General features: G+C 48.7%; 1 protein-coding gene across 6 annotated transcripts in view; it reads left to right on the forward strand.

Annotated features, from left to right (window-relative positions):
• Positions 1-8,744, forward strand: part of GBF1 (golgi brefeldin A resistant guanine nucleotide exchange factor 1) — a 122,706-nt gene extending 113,962 nt beyond the window's left edge. For 4 of the 6 annotated variants that reach the window (XM_068548442.1, XM_068548446.1, XM_068548444.1 and 1 more), the window contains exons 29-40: positions 117-270; positions 3,235-3,460; positions 3,978-4,138; positions 4,270-4,516; positions 4,636-4,841; positions 5,710-5,860; positions 5,967-6,097; positions 6,300-6,401; positions 6,685-6,798; positions 6,948-7,128; positions 7,280-7,408; positions 7,891-8,744. In XM_068548442.1, the coding sequence (XP_068404543.1) occupies positions 117-270; positions 3,235-3,460; positions 3,978-4,138; positions 4,270-4,516; positions 4,636-4,841; positions 5,710-5,860; positions 5,967-6,097; positions 6,300-6,401; positions 6,685-6,798; positions 6,948-7,128; positions 7,280-7,408; positions 7,891-8,171 (2,083 nt within the window). In that variant the 3' untranslated portion in view covers positions 8,172-8,744. The remainder of the gene's footprint in view (positions 1-116; positions 271-3,234; positions 3,461-3,977; positions 4,139-4,269; positions 4,517-4,635; positions 4,842-5,709; positions 5,861-5,966; positions 6,098-6,299; positions 6,402-6,684; positions 6,799-6,947; positions 7,129-7,279; positions 7,409-7,890) is intronic. The other 2 variants (XM_068548445.1, XM_068548447.1) reach the window with 1 other exon arrangement.
• The last annotated feature ends 3,641 nt before the right edge of the window (positions 8,745-12,385 follow it).

Below are 12,385 nucleotides of genomic sequence, written 5' to 3' on the forward strand. Positions count from 1 at the left end.
CCTGCTTAGGGTATAATACCACTGAGCCCTGAAAGACCTAGCCTCAATCAGAAAAAGAGGCTTATTGCCCAGTGGCCTTTACAGCTGAGACTATCCTCATCCCTTATGTTTCTCAGGGACCGTGTGGGCTGTGTGTGGCAGACTGTTCGAGACCATCTATACCACCTATGTGTCCAGGCACAGGACTTCTGCTTCCTTGTGGAGCGGGCAGTGGTGGGGCTGCTGCGCCTAGCCATTCGGCTACTCCGGAGAGAAGAGATCAGTGGCCAGGTAAGCTGAGTGCAGCTGGGAGGGCAGGAAGGTATACAAGGGACTAAGGCCACAGTATCAGTTATGGATATGGCCTGAGACAGAGACTTCATTTAGTGCCGCATAGCATGAGCCCAGTAACCTACCACAGGGCTAGGGGAGTCTAACAGGGACATTGGGAGTGAATCTGGAATGGCCTCAGGCATGAAGCTAGTACTCAGCACCTCTGCTCAGTAGGGCTGGACGGCTGCTGCCTTGTGGCAGTCCCAGCCCCGTACCTGATTTCCCGGCTCTCATGCTTAGGACCCTCCTGAGATCTCTTCACCCAATTTATAAAAGACAAACAGCATAGAAATGAGTTCAGGAAGGTCACAGGATATAAGATCAATACACAAACATTAATCACATTTCTTTATACTAACAATGAACATATAGAAAATGAAACCATTTACAAGTGCTCCAAATGAAATCAAATACTTAGCTATACACCTAACAAAACATGTATAGGATCTGTATGCTGAAAATTACAAATGCTAATGAAAGATATCAAAGAAGACCCAAATAAATGAAGAGGCATACCATATGCGTGGATTGGAAAACTCAACGTAGTGAAGATGTCATTCCTCCCTTAATTGATCTGTAAGTTTAATGCAACTCCTATGAAAATCCCAGCAAGGTTTTTTTGTAGACATAGACAAGCTTATTCTAAGATGGAAAAGCACAGGCCCTGAATAGCTGAACATTTTGAGAAAAAACATGGAAGGAATCACTCCATCTGATATTAAGGCTTACTATACAGCTATAGTAATCAACACTGTGGTATTTTTGGAGGGACAGACACATGCATCGATGTAACAGGAGAACCCAGAAATAGACCCACACAAAGATGCCTAACTAATTTTTTGACAAAGGTGCAAAAACAATTCAGTGGAGGAAGGATAATCTTTTTAATTGCTGGAGCAATTGAAATCCGTGGGGGGGGGGGCGGGGGACAAATGAACCTTGACCTAAGCCTCATACCTTATAGAAAAATTAACTCAAAATGAATCATATAATTAAATGTAAAATGTAAACCTATGCAACCTTAGAAAGAAAAACAGGAGGATATCTTTGGGAGCCAGGCAAAAAGTTCTTAGACTTGACACCAAAAATACAATCCATAAAAGGAAAAACTGGTAGATTTCATCAATATTAAAAATTCTACTCTATGAGAGCCCAGTGTGAAAAGGAGGTAAAGACAAGGAGTGTATGTTTGCAAATCAAATATCTGAAAAAAGACTAATACCTAAAATATAAAAGAACTCAAAACATAACAGTAAAAAAAAAAAAAACAGGCCAATTAGAAAATGGGTGAAAGATATGAAGAAGATATACAGATGGCAGATAAGCACATGAAGAAGCTTAAGTGATGTTCATCATCATTACCCAACAGGGAAATGCAAATTAAAACCACAATGTGATACCACTACACACCTGTCAGAATGGCTGAAGTGAAAAACAGTGATAATACCAAATGCAGACAAGGATGTGGGTCACTCATAAATTGCTGGTAGGAATGTAAAATGATAGAGCAGTTTCTTATAAAACTAAACATGCAGTTACAACACAATCCAGCAGTTGCACTCTTGGGCACTTATCCCAGAGAAATGAAAGTTTACTTTTATAAAAACCTATGCATGAATGTTCACAGGATCTTTATTTGTAGTAGCCAAAAACTAGAATCAGCCCAGATGGTTTTCAACGTAAAGTGTAGTACATACATACCATGGAATACTCCTCAGCAATTAAAAGCGACAAACTATTGATACATGCAGCAACTTGCATGACTGTCCAAGGAGTTATGCTAAGTGAAAAAAGCCAATCCCAAACGGTTATATACTATATCATTCCATTTATATGACGTCTTTGAATTGACGAGGTTTTAGAAGTTGTGGACAAATGGCCGGGGGCTAGGGATGGGGGCAAGAAAGAGGCAGGTGTGGTTATAAAAGTGCAACACAAGGGATCCTGTTGTGTTGGAACTATTCAGCATCTTGGCTAGTGGTGGAAACACAGACCTACACAAGTGCTTAAATTGTATAGAACTTAATACACGTATGAGTACAAGTAAAACTGGGGAAATCTGAATAAGATTAGTGAATTGTATCAATGTCAGTATCCTGGTTATGATATTATGCTGTAGTTTTGCATAATGTTACTGGTCTTTTTTTCAGTTTTTTAAAAATTAAACTTTTAAAATAGAGATAATTATAGATTCATATGCAGTCTATTTTATAATAAAGTATTGGATATCTCAGGTAATTTATTGAATACTGTACTGAAAGTGGCAAACAGAATGGTTGTCTGGGTACGGAATGGTTCTAAGTGCGTCAGTTGTTTACCCTCATAATGGCATGGCTGACTGGGAGCTGTGGCTCCCTGCCACTGCCCAGCATCACAAGAGAGTATTGTGCTGCATATCAGTAGCCCTGGAAAAAATCAAAACTCTAAGTATGGTTTCTACTGAATGTGTATCACTTTTATACCATTGTGAAGTCAAAAAAAATCTAAGTTGAATTATCGTAAGTTGGGGGCTGTCTGTACACTTTGCCCACTTTACCCCAATGGTAGCATTGTGCAAAACTATAGTGTAGTATCATAACCAAGATACTGACATTGATACAATTCACTAATCTTATTCAGATTTCCCCAGTTTTACTTGTATTCATACGTGTATTAAGTTCTACACAATTCAAGCACTTGCGTAGGTTTGTATATCCACCGCTAGCCAAGATGCTGAATAGTTCCAACACCACAGGATCCCTCATGTTGCCCTTTTATAACCACACCTGCCTCTTTCTTGCCCCTGGCCATCTGTCCACAGAGTACCCTAAATTGGGTCTTAGCCAAAACTATCCTCACTAGCCTAGGGAGGCTGGTGGGGAAGGAGGCTAGACAAGACGCGTGTGCTCACTTTCCACTTCCTGCTCCCATCTCCTGCCCCAGGTACTGCTCTCCCTGCGCATTTTGCTACTAATGAAGCCCAGCGTGTTGTCCCGAGTCAGTCACCAGGTAGCCTATGGGCTCCATGAACTCCTTAAGACTAACGCAGCCAACATCCACTCAAGTGATGACTGGGCCACCCTCTTCACGCTGCTGGAGTGCATTGGCTCAGGCGTAAAGCCTCCAGCTGCCCTGCAGGCCACAGCCAGGGCCGATGCACCTGATGCTGGTAAGCCCTTTCCCAGAGAGACCCACACTGGCAGATAAACAGTTATGGCCCCAGTGGTTGAGACAGGAAAACAAAACGCAGGTTGTTGTGTTCAGCAGATTAAATACCCCTGGCTTCTGCCATCTGCTTCCAGAGCTTCCTGTGCCTAACGGGCCTCTCCCCATTACCCACAGATTAAACAGCATAAAGGCAAGTAGGCAATGGAGAAGGCTATGAAGCCAGGCTTCCTACTGTCCTGAGGACTGTTTTCTCAGAAACTCTGTCCTCACTGCCACCTCCCTCCCCAACAGCTGCTACTAGATGCCATCAGGAGCCCAAATTAGCCTGCTGCCCCATTTGGTCAAGAGAGAAGCTCTCCAGGCCATCCTTCAGCCCTCTGGTGACAAGGCTGAAACTAATCCAGACCAAGAGAAAAGAGAGGCCAGGCTTCAGCACCTTTCTTCTGAGAGCTGAAACTATCCCTCATCCCAACTTCCCCATCCCCACCCTGACTCTGCCCCTCTCCCTGCTGGCTCAGGGGCCCAGTCAGATAGTGAACTCCCATCCTACCATCAAAATGATGTGAGCCTGGACCGAGGGTACACTTCTGACTCGGAGGTCTACACTGACCATGGCAGGCCTGGCAAGATTCACCGATCAGCCACAGATGCTGATGTGGTCAACAGCGGTTGGTTAGTGGTGAGTGAGCATACGGGCAGCGGGTGAGTCTTCCCCTCTTGGCCTGTGGGAAAGATTCCTGGCCCTCTGAGAGGGCAGCTAGGGGAAGATCAGGGTCAAGCCTGGATTCTCAGCTCCTCTGTACTTTACAGGTGGGGAAGGATGACATCGATAACTCCAAGCCAGGGCCTGGGCCCAGCTGGCCAGGTCCTTCACCCCTGGTCAATCAGTACAGCCTAACAGTGGGGCTGGACCTCGGGCCACATGACACCAAGTCCCTGCTCAAGTGTGTGGAGTCCCTGTCCTTCATCGTGCGTGATGCTGCCCACATCACACCTGACAACTTTGAGCTCTGTGTCAAGACTCTCCGCATCTTTGTGGAGGCCAGTCTGAATGGCGGTGGGTCACCTGATGAAGGGGCAGCTGGGGAGTAGCCATGTGAATTACGGGGGAAAGGGAGGAGCAGGCCATCTGTACCCATGGATATGGAAATGTGACCTGGGTCTGGCCCTGCTCAGGGTGCAAGTCCCAGGAGAAACGTGGCAAGAGTCACAAGTATGACAGCAAAGGGAACCGCTTCAAGAAGAAATCCAAGGAAGGCTCCATGCTTCGGCGGCCTCGAACCTCCAGCCAACATGCCACTCGGGGCGGGCATAGTGATGACGATGAGGACGAAGGTGTGCCTGCCAGCTACCATACGGTGTCTTTACAGGTCAGTCAGGACGTAAGTATGGCACCCTTTACTTCCTCTCCTCTCCCGGTACCTGACATTGGGAGTCTTGGTGGGGCCAGGGACAGCCAGGGCGGAAAGGAAGGGCCTGTGTTCCAGCCAGGGCCTCAGCCAGCGTCCCCACAGTGCCCCCCTGTCCAGGACCGCCTGTAAGTCTTTGCTTGCTTCATTTTAAAATTAGTTTGTTTTTGAAATAAGTAATTCAAATGCACATAGCACAGAGTTCAAAAGGTACAAAAGGGTAAGCAGGTAAAAGTCCCATTCATTTCCCGTCCCCAGCTGCTAAGTTCCCCTTACCAGAGGCAATCACTGCCATCAGTTTCTTGTTTATCCTTCCAGAGTTATTCTGTTGTCTATTCAGGACATATAAAATTTATTTTATGACCAGACTTTACATCACTAAATAAATGGAGAATTAATTGCTTTAAATAGAATAACCTTAGAAAAATTACGAAAACAAAAAATTATTAAATCTGGCCAGACACTGTTGCCTATCAAAGCCTCTGAGCCTGAGGTTTGCTGTTTTTAAAATGAGATTAACAAGGTGAGGCTTTATCTGTCATCAGAAAGTGTGAAAAAGTACCTTTCTCACTGTGTAATTGTGTTATTAAATACTTAGTCCACACACCTCCTCAAGTCCCCGCTACTAGGAGTAATACCCATCTTTGGGAAACACTGGTCAGGACTAGGACAACCAGCTCATAAAGTTGAGGAGAAGGGAGTGGTGAGAGGGGTGGAGTATGGTGTGATCGGTACTAGGGACTCCCTTGAGGACTCAGTCAGGGACAGTGGGAGTGGGCTGATGAGGAGGGGATCTACCAGACCTAACCCCATTCATGTCCTGCCCCTCCTGTGACCCCAGTTGCTAGACCTGATGCACACCCTACACACAAGGGCAGCCTCTATCTACAGCTCATGGGCGGAGGAGCAGCGCCACCTGGACACAGGAGGCCGGAAGATCGAAGCGGATTCACGCACCCTCTGGGCCCACTGTTGGTGCCCTTTACTTCAGGGTAAACCTTAGGGGAGCAGGCAGGGCAGGGGCAGAGGTGGAGCTGGCGCTTGGAAAGTACCAGGATCAGGATGCCCAAAGGATCCTGAGCCTGTTCTCATTCTCAGGCATTGCCTGCCTGTGCTGTGATGCCCGGCGCCAGGTGCGGATGCAGGCACTGACCTATCTGCAGCGAGCACTACTGGTACATGATCTGCAAAAGTTAGATGCCCTGGAATGGGAGTCCTGTTTTAACAAGGTAGGACTTCCCTCTGGTCTTAAGGTAAAGTGCAAATCCTAAAGACAAGGAGAGCCAAGCAGCTTGAAGAGCCCCTGATGTCAATCCTCAGCCTGTATCAGACCTTCCCTCCTGCTCTGTACCCATCCACCGCAGCCCAGGGTCAGGTGGACAAGGCTTCCACCTGACCCTGCTAGGGAGATGTTGGCTTCTTACCCACCAGGTGCTGTTTCCTCTACTGACCAAGCTCTTGGAAAACATCAGCCCTGCAGATGTGGGCGGGATGGAGGAGACCCGGATGAGGGCTTCCACCCTGCTCTCTAAGGTACTGCTCACCACCCTACACCCACCCACTCTCCCCACACCTGCCTCTTCGCAAGCAGGGAAGCCAAGGCTGCTGGGAGGACCTAGAGATGTAATGTAGGTGCTTAGGACCCCCAGCTATGGAGACTCAGCAGGACCCAGGGACCTGGGAGGATTTTGGAATTCAGAGGAGTCTCTGATCCAGGATTCCCACACAAGATAGGGCAGGCTTGCCTCCCACCCGTGGAGAGGGTTGCAGAAGGCTCCTACCCTACTCTTGGCTGAAAGGGGCTGGGGGGCCATAGGTCTTCCTGCAGCACCTGTCTCCACTGCTGTCGCTCTCTACCTTTGCGGCCCTCTGGCTGACCATCCTGGATTTCATGGACAAGTACATGCACGCAGGCTCCAGTGACTTACTGGTACGTTCTGCCTCAGCCCAACTCCAGCTGCCTACTTCCTCTCCCATCTTCTGGGAAGACTTGCTGTTTCCCCCTTGGTGGCTGCCTTCTCCTTACCATAACCCCCCATGCCCTCTTTCCCATTCTCATGGCCCCACTGCCACCTGCAGTCAGAGGCCATCCCTGAGTCTCTGAAGAACATGCTCCTGGTGATGGACACAGCAGAGATTTTCCACAGTGCGGATGCCCGAGGAGGCAGCCCCTCAGCCCTCTGGGAGATCACCTGGGAGCGCATTGACTGTTTCCTGCCCCACCTACGAGATGAGCTCTTCAAGCAGACTGTCATCCAGGGTAGGGGGCTCCGACCAACTTCATCAAAGAGAGTCTGGAGCTAACAATTAGTTCTCTGTGCCTGGGGTGGGTGGGAAGTCTAGTGGGTAGCCAGGACTCTAGTTGAAAGAAAGCACCGAGAGCTGCCATCTGGATTCTCTACCCTCCCCAGACCCTGTGCCCATGGAGCCTCATGCCCCAAAACCTCTGGCCTCAGCCCACCTGACTCCTGCTGCTGGTGACACCAGGACACCTGGCCATCCACCTCCCCCAGAGATGCCCTCTGAGCTGGGGACCTGTGGTGAGTCCCTCTGAGCGAGTTTGCTGGATGTCAAACAGGAAGTCAAGGAGGCCCGGAGTACTTTGAGATTGCTGCTGAGCATGGGCTGTGAGCCAGGGGAAGGAAAGAACCAGAAGATCCTGTTCACCTGCTCTTCTTATGGGAAATGGCAGGGCCAGGTCAGCTATGATGAGCTAGCTGCCTGGGATTTTCAGGCTTCAGAGAAGGAGGCTGGATCAGGGACTTGGAATGAATATGCAGAGGTTGCCCTTCAGGAATTCTAATAAAGACCAGACCAAAAATTAACCTACTGGAGGTACAGCAAAGGAGATAAAGGGTAGATATAAGGTAGCTGGACACTGGAATAAGTTTTGAGCAGAGACTCTCAACTATGTAGACTGGGAGGAGTCATTTTGCTTACAGGAATGGGAGGAGCAGAAGTTTGGTAAACTAGCTGCAGAATATGAGGGAGTCTGACTGCAGCCACCTTGCTTTCCCTCTAGACTTTGAGAAGCCCGAGGGCCCCCGACCTGCCAACAGCAGCTCCTCTGGATCACCAGTGGCATCCAGCCCCAGCAGGCTGAGCCCTACCCCGGATGGGCCTCCACCCCTGGCTCAGCCCCCACTGATCCTGCAGCCCTTGGCCTCCCCACTGCAGGTGGGCGTGCCCCCCATGACTCTGCCTATCATACTCAACCCCGCTCTCATCGAGGCCACCTCACCTGTGCCCCTCCTGGCCACACCCCGCCCCACAGACCCCCTGCCCACCTCTGAGGTCAACTAAGGCAGGCCCCTCAGCGATCAGGACTAGTACTTCCTACCAGGCTGTCCCTGGCCCACCTCTCAGCTGTCCCAGGGGCCGCAAATTCTTCAGTCCCAGGCCAAGCTGCTATCACTGCTACTTGGATGGGGACCCGAAAAAGAACTTTTATAGCCCCTCCTGGGACCCACAGTCAGTCTGTGGGACCTTCCTCCTCTGCTCTCCATTCCTGGGAGTCCAACCTGAGAGCACACTCAGGTATCACCTGCAGCCTGGCAGCTCGGGGAGGCATCACTGTACCAACCCTGCAGTGCCCACCCTTGTGCTCCTCCTGCCCGTGGTCAGGCATCGATAGCCAAGCCAACCACTCTGCACTTTGTTTCCCTCTCCCAACCCCACTCCCATCAGCCCTGGGCCACCTCCTCTAGTTCTTCCTCTTTTATTAATCAGTTGGTCAGTTTGGAGAGTTGATTGGCGCCATGGAGGGTGGGCAGGTGGGGCTGGACAGAGGGACTGTCCACAGGAGCATGTACATATGGAAAAACAGGACAACAATGGATTTTTTATGATGTAATAAATGTCTTAGTACCAACATCATTGCCTTTCCTTCTGGTTTCCTTCTTGAGCTTGTGGGTACCATGTTTTGGGATACCCAGGCCATCACATGAACAGAAATGAGACCGAGCCTACCAACAGTCTGGCCCACGTGGCCCCTGGTCACCAGCCAGCCAGACGCCAGGACGCAGTCAGGATTCCTTCACTGCTGCTGCCCCACCACCACCATCACAGCAGTGCCCCCTTAGCACCAGGGATGCGCTAGGGGGTTGGCAGTTGTCCTCTTCCCTAACTACTCCATCGGAGATAACCGTGACAGCCTAGGCTGGGATCAAAGGGAAGGTGAACCAGAGCTGAGCTGTAGGTATTCAGAAGTCTTCCCTCAGATGTGCCTCAAAGTCCCAGGAGCACAGAGGAGCCCATGGGGCTTAAGGGGTGGGAGGCTATCTTGCCCATAGCTGTGATCATGTGTTTCTGGACACAGGGCATTCATTTTGGCCCAGAACTGAGGAGGGAAAATTTCTTCCCATCCCACAGCCTCCATCCACCCCAGTCACTGCAGCATGATTAGAGAACCCCTCCCCTTCTTTCCCTTTGCGTCAGGGTAAGACAAGTGGGAGTGTGGATGGTGCAGGCAGTGTGGCCCCTACAGGGGTGAGGTACTGTGGGTGCGATGCAGAATACTATTAAGCTTTCCCAAGTGAAGCACCTCCATCATCTTGGCATCCTCCTTCACCATGGTCTCTTCCCCCCGGGGGAAGGGAGGGCAGAGAGTGGTACCTGCTGTACTACCAGCTGGCCTCCCTCATGGAGAGTTAGGGGCACTCACCTCTTCATTGGGCCTAGATATCTATGTAATCGTTCAGCACCTTGGGCTTCCCTTTGCTCAGCACAACCACGTGGATGTTGCTGGGTCTGGATGTCTGTAAGTGCCTCCCTCGGGTGCTTTGGAAATGGAAACAGCCTGATGTGGACCAATACTGACATGAGTCCCGTAGCTCTTACACTAGTTTCTCCCTCTTCCCTTCCTTCTGCAAGTAGTCCAGACCATGCCTGCTTTCCACACTAACTAGAAGCCTTGCCCCTGGGAAAATTAGGAGTAAGACTGCACTCCTCCTTTGCACATTTCTGTATGAGTGCAGAAAAGCCCGGAACTACAGTCAGGTTAACACTAGGGCCGTTGGCTTCAGCTATAACATCTCTGTTCTCCCTTCTAAGCCCCACAGCTCTGCCTTCAGAAGCTTCTGTTTCCCTATGGGGGAAACAACATTGACTACTGTGTAGAAGTCTGAAGGCCATCCTATGAACAAAGGAATATGAAAAGTCTGTATCCCTCGGTTTGCAAATATTAGGAAAGAAGCTGGAGTAATTGCAAACTGAACCCTTCCCCGCTGGCAAGCAAAGAAAAATGTCGGAAGTCTCATTCTGTTATAGAAAGATCAACTGACACATACGTGACTTGTGTAGTTGACAGTGTTGTCTCTGTCAGGCAAGGGAAACTACAAGAAGAACTAATATTCAGGCCTTAATTCTGACCAACAAAGAATGGCTGATGATGTGGAAGTGACAAAACTTGTGGGAAAGTGATAGAATAATCTGAAGGGAAATGCTGGTCTTAATGATGTCGCCTATAAGAACCCTAGGATAGCAGGTTTCAAAAAGTCCAGAGGAAAGCTAGAGACTTTTAAGACCCTAACATGGAGAAGTGACATTGTTGGAACACCAATATATGTCAATATTAAGTGCACTGCTTACCCAACCTTGTAGAGGTATTTACTCCTCCTACAGATGAGGCAACAGGTTCAGAGAGGCCAAATTCCTGGGAAGTTAGGGAGCTGGGATTCAAACCCAGGTCTGTCTCACTCTAAACCCCATGGTCTTTCCTATGACACTTCCTCAGCTCAAAAGTTGTAGTGGTGGGGTGCAGTGGTTAAGAATCCGCCTGCCCATGCAGGGGACACAGGTCTGAGCCCTGGTCCTGGAAGATCCCACATGCTGCAGAGCAACTAAGCCCGTGAGCCACAACTACTGAGCCCACGAGCCACAACTACAGAGCCTGCGTGCTACAACTATTGAGCCCATGCACCACAACTACTGAAGCTACTGTGCATCTAGAGCCCGTGCTCCTCAAGAAGAGAAGCCACCGCAATGATAAGCCAGTGCACTGCAACGAAGAGTAGCCCCTACTCGCCGCAACTAGAGAAAGCCCGCGCGCAGCAGCAAAGACCCAACGCTGCCAAAAAAAAAAAGAATGCCCCAGGGCTCAGTGCTTGTCAACTTCTTTTCTCCACATTCAATCGTGGGGTGATGTCCACTGTCGAAACTTTAAATACCATCCATTACTCTGACTTTATGTACAACTACCCCTCATCTCTTCTAGGTTCTTATACCAATGCCCACACCCCACCACCCATATCCCACACCCAATCCCTCAGCAAGTCTTGTTGCTTCTGTCTTTCAAATCTATCTAGAATGTGACTACTTCTCCCACCCTCACCTACTACCACCCAAGTCTAAGCCACCATCTATTGGACTACTGGTCTCCCTCCTTCATTCTAGTCCCATACTCTCTACCCTTTACTCTCCACACAGCAGCCAAATGGATACTTTTAACACATGTCATATCATTTTCACTCCACTGCCCAAAACCCTCAAATGGATTTCCATCTCATTCAGCATAAAATCCAAAGTTCTTACTTTTTCTCACCTACCTAACTAACCTTCTTGCTGGTCCTCAAGTATACCAAACACATTTGTATCAGACCTTTACACTACTGGTGCGTCCACCTGGAATGCTCTTCCCTCAGATATCCACATAACTCACCCCCTCACTTTTTTCAAGTCACTGTTCAAATGTTACCTCATCAGAGAACACTTCCTGACTGCTACACAGAAAACACTTGTCACTCTCTATACTCTTACTACTTCATTTTTCTCTGTAGCACTTACCACCAACTGACATATGATACAACCATTTGATTTTTGTCTTCAAATAGGGACACTGATTTCTAGAATAGGCCCTCCCTATTTATTGGTGAATGAATGGAGTGAATTTATGGTGCCTCTCTTCTGGGCCAGCAGTAGTGCTAGGCCTGGGTACAGAAACAGAGATAATCATTAGGTTGGAAATTAGTGAAACAAACAATGAAGAGGTTTCTTAAGTCCAGATAGATGAGGCTATAGCAACTAACAATAAACTTTGAGTCAGTTAAAATCTCCAGGCCAACACTGGGAATTGTTGGAGCTGACTGATGAGTACATGGGGATTCATTATACTATTTTCTCCACTATATATGTTTGAAACTTTCTATGATAAAGGTTTTTCTTTTTTTAAATCTCCAGATAAACTACAGCTTCCCTGGTGGCGCAGTGGTTAAGAATCCACCTGCCAGTGCAGGGGACATGGGTTCAAGCCCTGGTCCGGGAAGATCCCACATGCCACGGAACAACTAAGCCCATGCGCCACAACTACTGAGCCTGTGCTCTACAGCCCGCAAGCCACAACTACTGAAGCCTGTGCACCTAGAGCCCATGCTCCACAAGAGAAGCCACTGCAATGAGAAGCCTGCGCACTGCAACGAAGAGTAGCCCCCGCTCGCTGCAAATAGAGAAAGGCTGCGTGCAGCAACGAAGACCCAATGCAGCCAAAAATAAACAAACAAATAAATAAATAAATAGAAATT

The sequence above is a fragment of the Eschrichtius robustus genome, chromosome 7 (assembly GCF_028021215.1).
Source record: "Eschrichtius robustus isolate mEscRob2 chromosome 7, mEscRob2.pri, whole genome shotgun sequence".
Lineage (NCBI taxonomy): Eukaryota > Metazoa > Chordata > Mammalia > Artiodactyla > Eschrichtiidae > Eschrichtius > Eschrichtius robustus.